The sequence below is a fragment of the Nicotiana sylvestris genome, chromosome 7 (assembly GCF_000393655.2).
Source record: "Nicotiana sylvestris chromosome 7, ASM39365v2, whole genome shotgun sequence".
NCBI classification, from domain to species: Eukaryota; Viridiplantae; Streptophyta; class Magnoliopsida; order Solanales; family Solanaceae; genus Nicotiana; species Nicotiana sylvestris.
Genome location: NC_091063.1, coordinates 123,650,866 through 123,669,465, shown reverse-complemented (window position 1 = coordinate 123,669,465; position 18,600 = coordinate 123,650,866). Strand labels below are relative to the sequence as shown.

Here is an 18,600-nt window from a genome sequence, read left to right as displayed (position 1 = left end):
GCAAAGGTTTGGGTGCATCTCTGCAAGGTATCATATACCCGGTGTCTCTTCCTAAAAACTTGGACACATTTGGTTTGGGGTTCAATCCCATAGTCGCAGACGTGAGAAGAGCCAGAAAAATGAAACAGAGAGCATGGGCCCTTCCAAAGTCAATCCTGCGTCTTTCCCGATCATTTGTCAGGCCTGGTAACAGAAAGCGCTCAGTGACGACGGTTCCCAGTTCAGTGGTTGATGTGGATGGAGATTTGATGGAAAGGTTCGAGAGGATATTCACCGATATGAATGTGCTGGAAGCTGGAGAGGGTTTTAGTAAGGCGAATGTGCAATTTGTTGGGCCCAGTGCGAAGATTGGCAATTGGGAAGCTACTCCTCTCCCCACCAGGAGGGAGTTTTGGTAGTTTTCTTTGACTTTCTTTCAATTTATCTGGATTTTTCCAGGGTTGTAATTCAGATGTTATGTTCTGTCCGTTTGGATGTATAAACCCCGTTATCTTTAATTTCAATGAAATGCAATTTCTCTTTTCCTCTCTTCCTGATAGTTTTATTTTTGTTTTCCTTTCTTTCCTGTACAGTTCTTTTTATGCTGGCCTCAATGATATGACATGCATGCGGAATCTCTGGCCCAGTCTTAAAAGCCAATCTAATTCTGAAATAGTAATTCAAGAAATAGAATGTGATGTTGAATCGGAATATGAAGAGGATGAAGCTTTTGAAGAGATTAGTAAAGAATTAAGCCATTTTGAAGAAAAACCCAAGCCTAACCTGAGTGATACAGAAGTAATCAATTTAGGGTACCAAGATAATGTCCGAGAAACTAAAATAAGTGTCCATCTTGAACCACAACTCAGAGAGGAGATAAGTACATCATTGTTCGAGTATAAAGATGTTTTTGCATGGTCCTATGACGACATGCCGGGTCTAAGCACTAACTTGGTGGTTCACAAATTGCCCACTGACCCGGCATGCCCTCCTATCAAGCAAAAGTTGAGGAAATTTAAAACTAATATGAGTGTGAAGATCAAGGAAGAGGTCACCAAGTAGTTCGATGCAAAGGCCATTCAGGTCACTCGGTATCCCACTTGGTTAGCCAATGTAGTGTCTGTGCCGAAAAATGATGGCAAGACCAGGGTGTGTGTTTATTATCAAGATCTCAACAAGGAAAGTCCCAAGGATAACTTTCCACTGCCGAACATCCATATATTGATTGATAATTATGCCAAACATGAGATTGGTTCTTTTGTGGATTGTTATACGGGCTACCACCAGATTTTAATGGATGAAGAAGACGTAGAAAATACGACATTCATCACGCCCTGGGGAACGTACTGTTATCGGGTCATGCCATTTGGTTTGAAAAATGTTTGGGCAACCTACATGAGGGCAATGACGACTATATTCCATGACATGATACACCGGGAGATCGAGGTTTATGTGGATGATGTGATTGTAAAGTCTAGAAAGCAGTCTGACCATGTCAGAGATCTAAGAAAGTTCTTCCAAAAGCTTCGCAGGTACAATCTCAAGCTCAATCCTGCAAAATGCGCGTTTGGTGTTCCGTCTGGAAAGTTGCTGGGATTCATAGTCAGCCGACGAGGTATTGAATTATACTCGTCAAAAATCAAAGCCATCCAGGAATTGCCGCCTCTAAAGAACAAGACTGAGGTGATGAGCCTATTGGGAAGATTGAATTACATCAGCTGGTTTATTGCTCAGCTCACGACAACTTGTGAGCCTATCTTCAAATTGTTAAAGAAAGATGCTGCAGTCAAGTGGACAGATGAATGTCAGGAAGCATTTGATAAGATAAAGGGGTACTTGTCAAACCCACCGGTGTTGGTCCCGCCAGAACTAGGGAGACCTTTGATTCTGTATTTGACAGTCTTGGACAATTCATTTGGATGCGTGTTGGGACAGCATGACATCACTGGCGGGAAGGAGCAGGCCATATATTATCTCAGCAAGAAGTATACATCTTACAAGGTTAAGTACACTCAGCTTGAGAGTACGTGTTGTGTCCTAACTTGGTTAGCCTAGAAGCTGAAACATTATTTGTCATCTTATACTACTTACCTCATCTCTCGCTTGGATCCGTTGAAGTATATTTTCTAGAAGCCCATGCCCACAGGAAGGCTCGCAAAGTGGCAAATCTTGCTCACAGAATTTGCCATTATCTATGTGACTAGGACTGCAATGAAAGCACAAGCATTGGCCGACCATTTGGCTGAGAATCCTATGGATGAAGAATACGAACCTTTGAAGACTTATTTCCCTGATGAAGAGGTAATGCACATTGATGAGTCGGAACAGATTGAAAGGCCAGGATGGAAGATTTTCTTTGATGGTGCTGCTAATATGAAAGGCGTTGGAAGAGGAGCGGTACTTGTTTCTGAAATAGGGCATCATTACCCTGTTACAGCACAGCTTCGGTTCTACTGTACTAACAACATGGCATAATAAGAGGCATGCATTTTGGGTTTGAGGATGGCTGTGGACATGGGTGTCCAGGAAGTCTTGGTCTTGGGTGACTCAGACCTTCTAGTACACTAGATTCAGGGAGAATAGGAAACACGGGATTTAAAACTCATACCGTACCGGAAATGCTTGCATGATCTTTGCCAACGGTTTCAATTAATAGAGTTCAGGCATATTCCGAGGATCCACAATGAGGTCGCCGATGCTTTGGCTACTCTGGCGTCAATGTTACATCATCCAGATAAGGCTTATGTAGACCCGTTGCATATTCAGGTTCGCGATCAGCATGCTTATTGTAATATAGTGGAATAAGAACTCGATGGTGAACCTTTGTTTCATGATATCAAGGAATACATCCGAAGGGGAGTAATCTGGTACAAGCCACATGTGATCAAAAGAGAACAATTCGTCGCTTGACAAGTGGATTTTTCTTTAGTGGAGGAGTTTTGTACAAAAGAACTCCAGATCTTGGGTTATTAAGATGTGTAGATGCCAGATAGGCCGCAACTATCATGACCGAAGTACATTCTGGAGTCTGTGGACCACACATGAGTGGGTATGTGCTGGCAAAGAAGATTCTTCGGGCAAGTTATTATTGGATTACTATGGAGCGAGATTGTATCAGTTTCGTACGTAAATGTCATTAGTGCCAAGTGCATGGAGATTAGATTCATTCTCCACCATCTGAATTACATACAATGTCTGCACCATGGCCTTTGTTGCTTGGGGAATGAATGTCATTGGACCAATCGAGCCAGCAACGTCCAACGGACAGAGGTTTATTCTGGTGGCCATTGATTATTTCACCAAGTGGGTAGAGGCTAAAACATTCAAGTCTGTAACCAAGAAGGCGGTGGTTGATTTTGTGCATTCAAATATCATTTACCGGTTTGGGATACCGAAGGTGATCACTGCAGACAATGGGGCTAATCTCAATAGTCATCTGATGAAAGAGGTATGTCAGAAGTTCAAGATTACACATCGCAATTCTACCTCATACCGCCCTAAGGCAAACAGAGCAGTTGAGGCGGCCAACAAGAATATAAAGAAGATACTTCGAAAAATGGTGGAAGCAGTGAAGCAGTGAAGCAGGGGCGACTCCTGTCCGTACTTTAGTAGGGGCGACTCCTTATTCGTTGGTGTATGGCACTGAAGCAGTGATACCCGCAGAAGTGGAAATTCCATCACTTCGAATTGTCGTGGAGGCTGAGATCGATGATGAGGAGTGGGTCAAAACCCGCTTAGAACAATTTAGTTTGATCAATGAGAAGACACTGGCAGCAGTGTGTCATGGCCAGTTGTATTAACAGAGAATGGCAAGAGCATACAACAAGAAGGTGCGTCCACGAAAGTTTGAAGTGGGGTAGTTAGTATTGAAACGCATGTTTCCTCATCAAGTTGAAGCAAAAGGAAAATTTCCCCAAATTGGCAGGGGCCGTTCGTTGTGACTAGAGTGTTGTCCAATGGTGCAGTGTATTTGACAGATGTAGAAGGAAAATGTATAGAAATGGCTATCAATTCTGATGCAGTCAAGAGATATTATATATGATTTCTTTCTTTGATTGGACTTGTTTGTATTTGGCATGTCTCGAATATTGAAATGACGAAGACATTTTGTTCTGCTATATAAACACTTTATCCCTCGTTACCCCTTTGAGCCTCATTTATTTTCTTTCATACCCCTCCTTCGAAATCAATAGCAAATATCGGAAACACAAGCGTAAAGATAAGTAAAGGAAGGATAGAAAAAGAGAAAGGAAAAAGAAAAGAGAAAGAAAGAATGAAAAGAGAGAGAAAATAATGGAAGGAGAAAGAAAAGAATGAAAAGAAAAAAGAAAAAAAGGAAAAAAAAAAGAAAACACAACAAAAGGAAAAACAAAAAAGGAAAAGAAAAGAAAGAAAAAGAGAAGAAAAATCACAACAAACAAAGTAATTCCTATGTCATGAACTACGTTCGACCTGATTCCTTTTAAGGATACGTAGACAGCCTCACGGTTCGGTCACAAAAGTAAAAATCCAAAAGTCCCCAAACAAGAAACTGGGGCAGAAGTTGTGGTTGTTATCAGAAATCTGATTCCGAAGGTTGTAAATTTGAACCCAATCAAATTGTTTTGAGCTTTTTATACCCTTCCTTTCTAAACCCATTCGAAAGCCACATTACGGTCCAAAGAAAGACCTTCCGATCAGTCTTCGGGAAATGCCAAGTCAAGCAAGTAGCGGTGATTCACATCAGGGGAAACACTCTGGTCCAAAGAGGGAAAAGAAATCAAAAATGAGAGAGTCTTATTGGTGAAAACCCTCACGGGCACCGTAAGGTGACGGGAGCTGAGAGAAATCAAAATGAGAGAGTCTTATGGGTGAAAACCCTCACGGGCACCGTAAGGCAAAAGTGAGTTAAGAGACGAATGGATGAGAGAGGTCTACTGGTGTAAACTCTCCAAGGCACCGCAGGATGAACAATGTCAGGATTTGGGTAAAGAAATCAGGTTATGGAAATTCCGGGGCAACAAAGTATGGCAATTGAAAGTTGATTGGTTGAACATATTGGGCCGATTAATCCAAAATGCATGTCATGATCATTGGTATCAGCTGTTCCACTTAGATAAGTCTCGCTTCTTTTTCTCTTCATAGTCTTCCAGTTTTGGATTTTTTTATCTTTAACTCTGAAAGTCATTGCATTTCATTTCTTTTGGGTTTATTTCTTTAAGACGTTCCCCAATGTCAGTTATATTTAAGCAAATAAGAAGGAATTTCAAAGTTCACTACCAACTTCCAAAATTGCAAAGCACAGTGTGGTCAGAGCATACTAAGGATAACATGATGTAAAGGGGGGTACATGGAATCACCGGAAATTTCATCGGGGGAATGATTTGGTGATGTCATGGAAATGCAAAGGTTTAGTTAAAGGGGTCAGAGGTGTGAAACAACGGTTCGGGTATAGAACACTCGGGTCATCCAAAGGTCAGGGGTTTGAAAGTCAGTCAGAAAGTCAGACGGTTCAGGGCCAGCGCAGAGAAGACAGTCAAAACAAAACAATGCAGTGGAAGGATCTTCTGCACGAATGCCATCAACTAACCACCATTTTAAACTGACAAAATGTCCTTTGATTGAAACAGGGGTAGAAAAGTTTGTTTGTTTCGGAGGAACTCTCCGCAAGGAAAGGCAGGCATCAAACAGGTTTGACAGTAAGTTTCAAGACCCTCCTGAAAAATGGGACCTAGTTTAAAGTTCAAAACAATCATGAGTCATATAATTTAGCACAAATGTATCCCCAGAGGAATATAAGTTGGTCTGCATGTTTAAAATAGGATTCAATTAGGAGTTTTCAGGACCCTCCTAAATAATGGGACCTAGCTTTAAAAATTTCCATTGGATCACAAGATGTAGCATAAAATCCTGTCATAAGGTAGTATAATTCAGTCATAAAAGTGTCATTTTAGGACAAGACTTGATTTTGATTTTCAGGGCCTTCCTGGATAATAGGATGTAGTTTAAAACCCTTAGATAACAGGACTTAGCGGAAGCAATACCTTTAGAAGATATAACTTAGATCTATAATTGGCAGTTGGCAGGACCTCCCTGGATAATAGGACTTAGCTTTCAAATTCTTAGTAATAATTGGTAGAATGATTCAGTTTAACATTCACCCATGTGCCTAGCTACCAAACTAGGGCAAAATATTTTCCTTGTTTTATTTGTTTTGTCTATTTTGAAATCAGGAGCCCGCTTGGAGAGCAGGGAATACTTTCAAGCGCAGCAATCAAGATCCCGCCTGGAGAACAAGGGACTACAATTTAAGTTTAACCTTCAAATTCTCTATTTTGTCTATTTTGAAATCAGGAGCCCGCCTGGAGAGCAGGGAATACATTTCAAGATAGCAGTCAGGAGCCCGCCTGGAGAGCAAGGAATACATTTCAAGTCAGCAGTCAGGATCCCGCCTGGAGAACAAGGGAGTACAATTCAAATTTTAGCTTTCAAGTTCTTATTGATAGTTGGTAATGTGATCCGTTTTACACTTACATATGTCCTCAGATACCCAAACTGGGGCAGAAAATTTCCTTTGTTTTTGTCATTTCGTTGAAGTCAGGAGCCCGCCTGAAAAGCAGGGAATACATGTCAAGTTAGAAGTCAGGAGCCCGCTTGGAAAGCAGGGAATACATTCAAGCGCAGCAGTAAGGAGCCCGCCTGGAAAACAAGGGAGTACAATTTAAGTTTTAGCTTTCAAATTCTTTGTTCTGTCTATTTTGAAGTCAGGAGCCCGCCTGGAGAGCAGGGAATACTTTCAAGTTGAAGTCAAGAGCCCGCTGGGGAGCAGGGAATACTTTCAAGTTGAAGTCAGGAGCCCGCCTAGAAAGCAGGGAATACTTTCAAATTTAGCTGTCATGAGCCCGCCTGGAGAACAAGGGAGTACAATTCAAGTTTTGGTTTTCAAAATTCTTTGATATTCGGCAATTTGATTCGTTTTACACTTACACATGGGCCCACATACCCAAATTAGGGCAGGAAATTTTCTTTGTTTGTGTCTATTTTACTGAAGTCAGGAGCCCGCCTGGATAACATGGGAATACATTCACGTTTTGGAGTCAGGAGCCCGTCTGGAGAGCATGGGAATACATATCGAGTTCAACAGTCAGGCACCCACCTGAAAAAGGGGAAAACATCTTAGCTTACAATTCAAGAGGGCACAAATGGATGTCATCGAGAGAATAGAGGACAACAAGGCAACAAGAAATACAAAAGCAAGTTTGAAGATCTTGATAGGATTTTTTAAAGCATAGATCATAGTCTAGTCTAGCTTCTTTTATTTTTGGCATGGTGTAATAAGGGGGTTCAGTAAGCAGTAGCAGCAGCAACAACAACAGTGAAATCATAGATTCATGGTAATCCCAGCTACCAAACATTCCTGAACTGCACTGACCTGATTCCTTTTTAGCCAAGGATATGTAGGCAACCTCGGAAGTAGAGTGCGGTCAAATCTTTCAAATATGCTTCCCACAGAGTATTCAGACGGGCAAAAATCGCTCATATCCGCTCACTTCATCTTTGCACGAAAACTCTCATGTTTCCGAGGAAAGAGGGGCAGCTGTGAGCACGTGATTTTTGCCCTATATGAATTACTCCCATAAATTCAAAACAAAATAATTTCTTTCAGTGTTTGCAATTTTGTGGATTTTTGTGGTATTTTCTGTTAATTGTTTGCATTTTGTTTGTGCATTTTAGTTAATGAAAAATACAAAATATGCTGCATTTACAAGTGGATTTAATTTTTGCATTTTTTGAATTAATTAGTAATTTAGTGTTTTATAAGATATAAAAATCACAAAAATAGCTCATTTTGCATTTTTAACTCTTTAGTTTTGAATTTTATATTTTCTTTGAACTTAGGATTTAATTAATTATTGTAAATACTAGGGTGATTGATTAATCTAATTGGGTAGGATAATTTAGTAAAAAATTTAATTTAGGTTTTATTTTTAATTTGAAAAAACAGAAAAGGATTTGAAATTGGAAAAGAAAAGAAGGGAAATAAAAAGAAATTGGATTTTTTTGGCTTTCCCAACAAATTTCTTCCTGGCCCAAACAATTAAACCTAATACCCGGTCAAATTGCCCCCACACCCGGCCCAGATCCGGGTCCAACTCGGTCCAAATCCCCCCAGTACCATACAACGTCGTTTCGAGTTAGTAGGTTTAAAATGATATGAGCCTTTAATCTTGGCTCATCCAACGATGGAGATGGCTTCTTGTACACTAATTAAATATGTCCAAAAGTTCCGAGATTAACTCAGAACAACCCCCCCCCCCTTTCCTTTGTGTCCATCACCCCTGTCTCTCATCTCCTTAGAACCCTAGCCCGCCGCCCAGTATTCCACCGCCTCAGACCGGCGGCGACGCCATATACCACTCTAATCCTCACCAAAATAACACCACAACACATCCACAACCTCCCATCCCAAATATCCAACCCTTTACCCTCGAATCAACCCCAACTCTTCGAATCTAGAGGCCGAGTCTGACCCTTAGAAGATTCAAAGTCATATTTTAGTCAAGTCTGGTAACATGCAAAATCATGGAGTGCAATTCTTTCAAACTTTGAGGTTTGGACTCAACGAAACTGATGTCGTTCAGTTGTTCTTAACAAAGAATAAAGGATCGGCATAAGTTCGGTTGAGTCTGTTGTCCCCGTCCGGTTTCGATGGTTCGATTTGGTTAGTTCCTACACTCTCCTTGCATTTTTCTTTCTCTCACAGTTTCATTATCCTCTTACCCCCCCCCCCTTTCTTTAATTTGGTTAAAATTCTTTTAGAATTTCTTAGTTCAAGTTATGTTCCGTCCTATGTTTTGTTTTCCTTTTTTTCTTTCTCTCCTTCTTCTTTGGTAAGTTCTGGGTTTCTTCTCTTGGAAATTCTGGGACAGTTCTTAATTTGGGGATCCTTGTCTATTTCTAATTAATTTCTGAAAAATCGAAAGCCTAAGTAGGATCTTATTTGGGTCTGCAGATCCATACCAATTTGGTTGGGCCAATTTGACCCACATTTGGACCCATTCTAGTTTTTGAAAGGTAATTAACCAGGATTTGAGGGGTATTCTGGGCAATCAGCATAGGGAATCTTTCTGTAACAGAAATAGGAAGCTTCTTAGAAGCTGACCTTGGGACCTATTTGATTTCTGGAAAATTAAGCTAGGGACACTTAAGCAAAAAACAAAATTCGAAAGGGGGCAAAGTGCAAGCTGAGGCTGCCCTACTTTCTTGCATATAAAGGCATCATTTCTTGCCTTTCAAGGAAGACCCAAGAGATTAGAGAGATGAAATTCAGAAAAAGGAAAAACGGCTGAAAATTAGAGTAAACTTACTGTTTCATCGAAATTCGCTCTGTAATTCCTTCAGTTTTAAATCCTAAAAAGAGTTTCTGATTGATATAGTCTTAAAATTGACAGAGATTGGGTGTTTAAGGTTTAATTTTGAAGTTGTTTTGGGTATTGTTCGAGTGGGATTGTCTTCTATTTATTTTCAAGTTCATCTTGGTTGAGCTGGTGTTGCTGGTATTAGCCTACTACTGTTCTGTTGTTGATTCTCCATTTTTCTGCTTTTCTTTTCGAATTCCAGGTACAAGTTCCAAACCCTTCATGATGTAAGGCTTGATTCAAGGATGCAATGGAAGCACCATCGTGCTTTAGTTCTTTGTTTCTTTGCGTGATGTTTATATTCCCTCATTTATTCATAGCATAGTCCTAGTTAAATTCCATTTAAGTAATTGAATTTTCATGTTATAATTAGTTGTGAACTGTGGAGACTATGATATATTTGGATCTTGCTGTTTATTTAGCTTTAGTGTTATAGGTCAATTTTGCAATCCTTATTATCTATATGTAGAAGTTATTGGAAAATTGCTAGGTTCCATTACTGTCAGCATGTGTAAGCTTGACATTCATATAGCAATTTGGTCGAACTTTAATAATTGAGCTATGTCGTTCACAAATTATGGAAATCATCAGTGGTTTGATTTATAAGGGTACTGTTTCAGGTCAAGTGTCTTCAAGGTTGCTTCATATTTAAATGTTAGTTTATGTTTAAAAGTTTGAAATATTATGTGAGCATGAAAGTGATTAATGTGTGTTTGGTACAAGCATTAACCATATGGTGAATGGATGCTTCAGTAGTCAGTTGCCATAGCTTCAGTTTTTGTGGTCATTCGATTCGAGTTTGGAAATCTGCAAATTTTTAAAGTTCAGTCGTTCATGCGATTTTCTTTAGTTTGAAAACTTTCCTCCTTCGGCTGTTTGGACTCGATCTTCTGATCTCTTCCTCATTTGACTTGGGCATACTTTTGTTCGAATTGGGCCTGTCTCAAGCCCAATATCAATTCCGACCTGGCATGCTAAGGCTTGACCGTCTTCAGCTATTGGGGGGTCTCTATCTTGTACGCACCTTATATGGACTAGGCTCCTTTGGGCTTATGAATTGAAATAGTAACTGGTTCACTAATGATTAAATATAGTAGGCTTTAGACTTTTCTAAAAATATATATTAGAATTTCAATAAGGTGTTTTAGATTACTGTTAGGTCTTTCATTTCTTTAATCAAGTTCAAATAAATTGAGGCGTGCCATTTAGCGAATTTATCATGGCCCTCGTAAAAGCTGCAAATGCTTAGTTGCTTTAGGCGTGTATTTTAATAATATTACCTTCCTAAACTCGGGTCTGCATTTCATATGATCCAACTCCAAATCTTAACAACATTAAATAAAATGTGTCTTGGACTGCGGATGCATTTCATGTGGCATGGTCCAAAGACGTGTTTTAGATGACGTTGAAATCTTCTTTAAAATAATTAAAAGCAGTTTTAGAGTAAAAATGCACATAGGTTCAAAAATGTCTTAAAATCAGATAATTAAGCCGAATATAACAGTTGAGCGACCGTACTAGAACCACGGAACTCGGGAATGCCTAACACCTTCTCCCGGGTTAACAGAATTCCTTACTCGGATTTCTGGTTCGCGAACTATTGAACAGAGTCAATCCTTTCCTCGATTCGGGATTCAACCGGTGACTTGGGACACTGAATCTTTTAATAATAATCCCGTTTCGATTGTCTTTTAATTAGAAAAACTCTTTTACGCCCTTCCGGGGGTAGGAAAAAGGAGGTGTGACAACAAGGAAGGAACTTTCTTTTATTTCTATGTGTAAAGTACATCATTGAAAGCGCATAAAATCTTGGATTACGACTATGGTGGGTGAGCGGGCACAGTTAATTTGATAGTTTGGCCTTTACAATAAATCTTAACCATCGGGCCTAAGCTGTTTAATTACAAAGTTCCCTTCTTATCTTACTAATAAGTCCAAACCGAGGGTAATGGCCCCCAGTATTCGAGGTCAATCTTGAGAAGGCTCGGATATTGTTGATGCGTCCATTAACTCTAATTTAAAACCGCTCTTCAATTCTAAGTTAGCATGATTTATTGTTGCCTCATTAAAAATCTTGCCGGAAAACCCATTTGGGACAAAATTGGTTCAAGGGAAAAAGAGTACAACGTGTGCTTTTAGACCTAATAGTCACACACCCCTTTGGTTGTTGCCTCCAAGTGTTAGTCTGGTTTATAATGTTATAAAAAGGTGAATGAGGTCGTACTTTAGCAGTAGTACCACTTTAAGTGTGTCACGTTCTAATTATTCGATAGTTGTGCACCATTTCCTGCTTCGCGTCTGTATGAACCTTTATCGGTAATCCCCATGACTAGATATGGTCCTTCCCAATTCGGTCCCAGCTTTCTTTCGTTTGGGTTCCTGGTGTGCAGTGTTACTTTTCATAACACCAGGTCTCCAATATTGAAGTGTTGGAGGTTATCTCTTCAGTTGTAGCACCTTTCTATCCGCTGCTTTTGGGCAGCTAACCGGACTACGGCGGCCTCGCGCCTCTCTCCAATATCTCTAGGCTCATGTTCATGGCTTCACCATTTGATTCATCAGCCGCATATCAGAACCTGAGGCTCGGTTCTCTCACTTTAACCGGTATTAGTGCTTCGGCATCGTAGACCAAAGAAAACGGGGTGTCCCCGGTACTAGGAGCCCGTTTGGCCAAGCTGCCAAATCTTCTTATTTTGAAAATTACTTATTTTCAGTACTTTTTTCAAAAGTACTTTTGGAAAAAGACAGTTTGTGTTTGGCCAATTCATTTAAGAAGTACTTTTGCAACATTTGGTAAACAAATTGTATTTGGCTAATCTTTCTAAAAAGTACTTTTGAGTGTCAAATTACCAAAAAGGATAGTACCAAGGTCTTATTAATTTTTATTTTATCTAATTAAAATATAAAACATAAAGTAAATAAACATATTAAAGATTTAAATCAATTTTAGATATATAGTTATACCAAAGCATATATGATTATCTAGTAGAATTACTTATTGTTACATAATGATTTGAATCATCAAAATACACCATTCAGTATGAACTAGAAGTCTATTCCACAAAGTACTATATATTGATAATATACCATGAAATAATAAGTAAAGTCACTCACACATGATAATATTTCTCAACAATTCCATCTCTACGTCTATCACACAACGCCTCCATATTAGTAGAATACTTGCCTTGCATTTCTAAAGGAATATTAGAAGGCACATCTCCTTCCTCAATCTCTGCAGTAATGTCTTCATTAGCATAATAATTGAATTCCTTATCGGTAGAAGAATATCGTCGGATGAATTATGTATAGCCATGGTAATTGTAACTAGATGATTATGAGTGTCAAACTTGAAAGATGGTATTGAGCGTAAAATAGAAATAATTTTAAATATGTAAAAATAATTTTTTTTGTAAAAGAATAGTTAAGTATGTTTAAATTCAAATTCAAAAAGAATAACTAATTATTAACAACACATAATGTATAATTTAGTTTTTTAAAATTTAAATTAAAAAAAAAACTAATTAGTATTACCTAACCTTTCTAACTTTGTACTAAATTGCCAAGTGGCCTATTGTCAGGTTGTCACTTGGCTTAATGTGTGATGCATTTTCTGCTTCTTTTAATAATATATAGATAGAAGATAGATTATGTGATGCAATTGTAAATTTATTACCTAATGTAGGTAATTTTCACAAATTAGATTTGAAAACTATTGTGAGCGCCAAATTTTTTACCATGCTTGAACTTTTCCTACTCTCCCTTACTAAATAAACTAATCACAACACAAAGTCAAAAAGGAAGAGGAAAAACAACACGGAAGAATGGGAGATTTGCTTTTGAAAAGATGGAAAATAACAAAAGTCAAAAAGGGAGGAGGAAAGAGGGGGACAACATGAGAAAAAAGGGGGCATCTTTTGAAAAGGAAGAAAAAAACGTTGAAAAAATTGGAAAGAATTTTAAAAAATTGGAAAAGCAATCTGAGAAGGAGAAACATGGAGCACCTAAATTTGATTATTTTCGGACCGTAGCTTCACCACGTTTTTCTTCTTTCTATTTTGATTCTTTATATCAATCGGCAAAAAACCCCTTCAAAAAGGAGGACACTCTATCTCACATTAAAGAGAGATATAAACACAAAAAGAGAGAGAAATTAGTAGCTATAGGATCCTTTAGCAGCTGAAATTTAAGAGCTTTGTGATTATTATTTGAGTGCAAAAATTTTTGAAAAAAAAAAAAGAAAGATCCCTTAGGCATTTTATGAAGTTGATAGCTACGAGTTTCAAGCATCTCTGTTGAGTTTTTGGGTTGCTCTTAACATTTTGAGTTGTTGTTGTTGTTGTTGTTGTTGTATGTTACTGCTAAATTTCTGTTGTTGCGCTGTTGTATTTTATTGTTCTACAAACCAGATAACTTTCAAATTCTTATATTGCAGATTCTTTGTGATAATAAGAAAGATTTGATCCCGGTCTGAATTGACGGAACATGTTAGATCCGATTATTTATTGCTTCAAGAAAAATGTTATATTAGTCTTATTATCATTTGAATCTTTTAAAAATTAGTTAAATTAACTTTTCTCCTTTATGTATATGATTGAACTTGCATTCTTTTAAGTTTACTTAGTTTAAGGATAAGATAAATACTCATTTTTAACCATGCTTGTTTAGTTTGAGATCTTTTATGTGAATTACTTTTAAGGTTCATGTATAATTTGTTAGAAATATTATATTAGTCCTTAAGAAATAATTGATTAAGGAGATAAAGAGCAAATATAATAATTAGCATGTAAGTCTTGCTTGTGAAAAATAATTTTAGTTTGGACATTAACGTGAAGAAGAAATTTAGGCTTAGAAGAATACTCTATATTTTGTCATTTTGGTGTTGTTTTGGTCTTTGAGGTTTTAAAGCAACATGAGTCAAATAAACTAAAATCTTCAGGCCCATTGATAATAGAAAGTAGGAATTTTTACATTCCTATGTCATATATAAAATTATATTACCCTCAATATTTAAAGTTTGATATAATTACATTTAGTATACCTAATTACCAATTATATACCATTAGTAATTTTTAAAGGTATTAATTATAATCCTAATTTAATGGTACCGTATATTCCTTCTAATACCACTCCCCCACGTTTTTCTCTCTAATTCCCACACTTTCACCCACGTTTTTCTCTCTAATTCCCACACTTTCACCCACGTTTCCCTCCCACACCCACGATTTCTGTATCAAAATCCCATTATTTCTTCCATAGCCAAGGCTTTGAATTCGAATTTGGGTTTTCAAAAGACATTGTTTGTTTGGATTGGATGTTGTTGAAAAGAATTGAGAATTCTCTCTACGTCTCTATCTATCTCGCAATACTAAATTTCAGTAATATAAGAGGAAAGGAAAAGAGAGCAGCAATTCCACCATTGATAGCCATTAAAAAGCTTTGAAGCCTTGAATTCTAATTTGGGTTTTCAAAAATCATTATTTGTTTGGATTGGGTGTTGTTGTAAATAATTGGGAATATGGTTTGGAGTCTATATCTCAATTTTGAGGGGTTTTGGTGAAGATTAGACTTAGTTTTTGCTGAATTTCAGATTGAAACTCAAAGAAGAAGAAAAAGAAGACATGACATACATTATATTGCAGAAATTGTAGATAAATTGTACAAAAATTGTAGAAAAATTATAAACTGTTGTTTATTTATTTTTGAGCTTTGTGTTTTGTGCTAAAAGTTTTGATGGGAACTTGTTATTCCACTTCGTCTGTTTTGGAGCTAACTTGTGCAGAGGAGAAGATGTTTTTTAAGTTATACATATTGTTATACCTTTAAATTCAAGAAAGTATGGTTGTATTATATTTAAAGAGGCGTGAATTTGTAGAATAGGTTGAATGTGAGGAATGAGTCAAATAATACTCACAATGACTTGTTTTCTACATTTAATATACAACAAAACTACATATCATTTGAAAAATTAATATGAAAATACAGAATTTCAATGTTTCTATAAATTATCTACAAAATTTCTTAGGAAGATCTATCCCTTCATCATGTTTTTTTGGATTCCATATTTAGCATAGCAGTTTCATAAGGAGTAACAAGAGCATATAGGAGAATCACATAATTGTAGCATAATCGAGATTTTCGATATAATTACGTTTTTGCAGAAGATTTGTAGAAGTTTTAGTCATTTTTTATTTGTGAAAACAGAAAATAAATCATCTACAATCAGAATACAAATAATCTATAATTTATCTACAAAATATCTACAAACTGGGTACATATTTGGACTCGACATGCTTCCCCTGAAATGTATGTTTCACATTTTTTATACATATTTTTGTCCAAAACAGTATTAAATCATCCACTTAAATACATTTTTTATACAATGTTGTTTAACTTTCATACAATAGGTAAATGAATAAAAGAAAAATAAATAAACAACTGTCTACAATTTTTCTACAATTTCTGCAATATAATGTATGTCATGACAACTTCTTCTTCTTCTTCTTCTTCTTCTTCTTCTTCTTCTTCTTCTTCTTCTTCTTCTTCTTCTTCTTCTTCTTCTTCGAGTTTCAATCTGAAATTTAGTCAAAACCAAGTCTAATCTTCACCAAAACCCCTCAAAGTTGAGATATAAATGCCAAACCATATTCCCAATTATTTTTAACATTACCCAATCTAAACAAATAATGATTTTTGAAAACTCAAATTTGAATTCAAAGCTTCAAAGCTTTTTATTGGCTGTCAATGGTGGAATTACTGCTCTATTTTCTTTTGCTTTGTATTTTCACCATAATTACTTTTATTGCAGAAGAATTGTAGAAGATTTTGTCGATTTTGATTTGTGAAATCAGAGAAAATGTTGAAACAGGGTTTAGCGCAAAAAACAGAGCATGAAAATTTTGTAACGAAGTCGACGATAGTGATTACTGTGCGTGATTTGCGTTGGAAGATCTGGAAAATATTTAATTCCCCTTTTTAGCGCGCCTAAATAAGAAATCAACAACAACAACAATAACGACCCAGTATAATCCCACAAGTGGGGTCTGGGGAGGGTAATATGTACGCAGACCTTACCCCTACCCCGAAGGGTAGAGAGGCTGTTTCCAGGAGACCCTCGGCTCAAAAAGCAATAGGAGATGATATATTAGTACCATAAAAATGCGTATTAAAAATAACAATAATATATAAGAGATATGAAATATGAAATACAAAAATCCAACAGCTATAATGATTCCTTATTTAATGCATTGTATATATATTATGTAGAAATACTATTAGCATGAAGAGTAATATGCAAACTATGAACATATTTGGTAATATAGTTTCCTATATGGTATAGGAACGAAAATTTCCCTAGAAAGTAAGATGGCTTTTCTTTAAAATCAATAATTTGTCTTTTGTTAGATAAAATAAATGACCCAACATGAAAGTTTAGCAATAATTTACCTAGATTAATGTAATGACCCGACCGGTCATTTTGAGCTTTTGCATTTCGCTCTCTAGTTCTCGGGCATGACTTGCCCCGTGTAATGCAATATGATTTATGTAAATCGTTGGTGTTGGATTTCAGGTTAATCAGAATTTAATTTGGAAGAACAGTCTCAAATGAAAGCTTAAAATTTGAAATGTTTGACCAATATTTGACTTGTTTGTATATGATCTTGGATTGTAATTTTATGATTTGGTTAGCTCCGTTAGGTGATTTGGGACTTAGGAGCGTGATCGGAATGCATTTTGAAAGTCCGTGGAAGGTTTAGGCTTGGATTGGCGAAATTGAGATTTCGGCGCTTTCCGGTTGATAGGTGAAATTTTCATATAGGTATCGGAATGGAATTCTGAGAGTTGCAGTAGTTTCGTTGTGTCATTTGGGATGTGTGTGCAAAATTTCAGGTCATTCAGACGAGATTTGATAGAATTTTTTATCGAAACCATAATTTAAGAGTTCTTGGAGTTCTTAGGCTTGAATCCTATGTTAAATTGGTGATTTGATGTTGTTGTGAGCGTTCCGAAGTTTTGAACAAGTTTGAACGATGTCATGGGATGTCTTGGTACAACTGGTTTGAAGTTCCATGAATTCTGGGTAGGTTCCGGGATGTTTTAGGCCAAAAATCATAGCTGTAGCAGGTCCAGAAGGGTTGCAGGCCCCAGAACTCACCCGCGCGGTCCGCACAAAATGAAGTGCGGCCGCGGTATGTGTTGTGCAGACTGCACAAAAATAAGTGTGGCCGCGGTAGGTGTCATGCGGACCGCACAAAATGGTGTTCGGCCGCAGTGGGGAACGATTCGCTGATCCTACTTCGGAAGCTCGTATCTTTTGATCTACAAGGAATTTTGAGATGATTCAAAAACAAAAGTTGTATCCCTTCGTGTCTAGTTTCTAGAAAGATAAGGATCTCGTAATTTGGACATCTGTAGAAAAGGTTACGGCCAAAACACTAAAGCCTGGCACTGTAGAGGAAGGCCTGTGCGGCTGTGGTTGTTTTTGCGCGGACCGCACTGGCTTGTGTGGACCGCAGTCAATTTGGTGCGGCCCGCGGAGGCTGAAATCTGAGGGGTACTATATAAATACGAGGTTTTGGGTTTTATTTAATATTTTGACCTAGAGAGCTCGGATTTTGGCAATTTTTCGAAGGTTTTTCAAGAAATTCATCGGGTAAGTGATTCTAACACAGATTTGGCTAGAGTACATGAATCTATCATTAAATTCATCATTTAATTCATGATTTGGGATGGAATTTGGGAAGAAAATTGTGAAACCTTTCAAAAATATAAAATGATGATTTGAAGGACCAAATGATATCGGAATTGGATAATTTAGGTATGTTTAGACTCGTGAGGGTATGTGGATTCTGAAATTGTAAATTTTACCCGATTCCGAGATGTGGGTGGGGCTCGGGTTTTGCTAATTTCGGGATTTTTGATATTTTTCGAATGTTTTCGCTTGGGCTTTGTTCCTTTAGCATATTGTGACGTATTTGTTCTGATTTTGGATAGATTCGACACGCGTGGAGGCTAATTCGAGGTGCAAAGGCGTCGCGAGCTAGAGAATTAGCCGGTTTTAGGTGAGTAATAATTGTAAATGATACTCTGAGAATTTGAAACCCCGGATTGCACATCGTAGTGCTATATTGAGGTGAGACACGCGCTGATAATGAGCGTGGGGTTGTTTACTATTGGGGATTGTGACTTGGTCCGTCCCGATTGACGATTTTACTGTGTATTT

At 37.4% G+C, this 18,600-nt stretch overlaps 1 protein-coding gene across 1 annotated transcript in view; it reads left to right on the top strand.

Moving 5' to 3' along the window:
• Positions 1 to 2,283: 2,283 nt before the first annotated feature.
• The window catches only part of LOC138873722 (uncharacterized), a 30,005-nt gene continuing 13,688 nt past the window's right edge, over positions 2,284 to 18,600 (top strand). Inside the window, exons 1-2 of the mRNA XM_070152199.1 lie at positions 2,284 to 2,434; positions 5,589 to 5,649. Coding sequence (XP_070008300.1) covers positions 2,284 to 2,434; positions 5,589 to 5,649 — 212 coding nt within the window. The remainder of the gene's footprint in view (positions 2,435 to 5,588; positions 5,650 to 18,600) is intronic.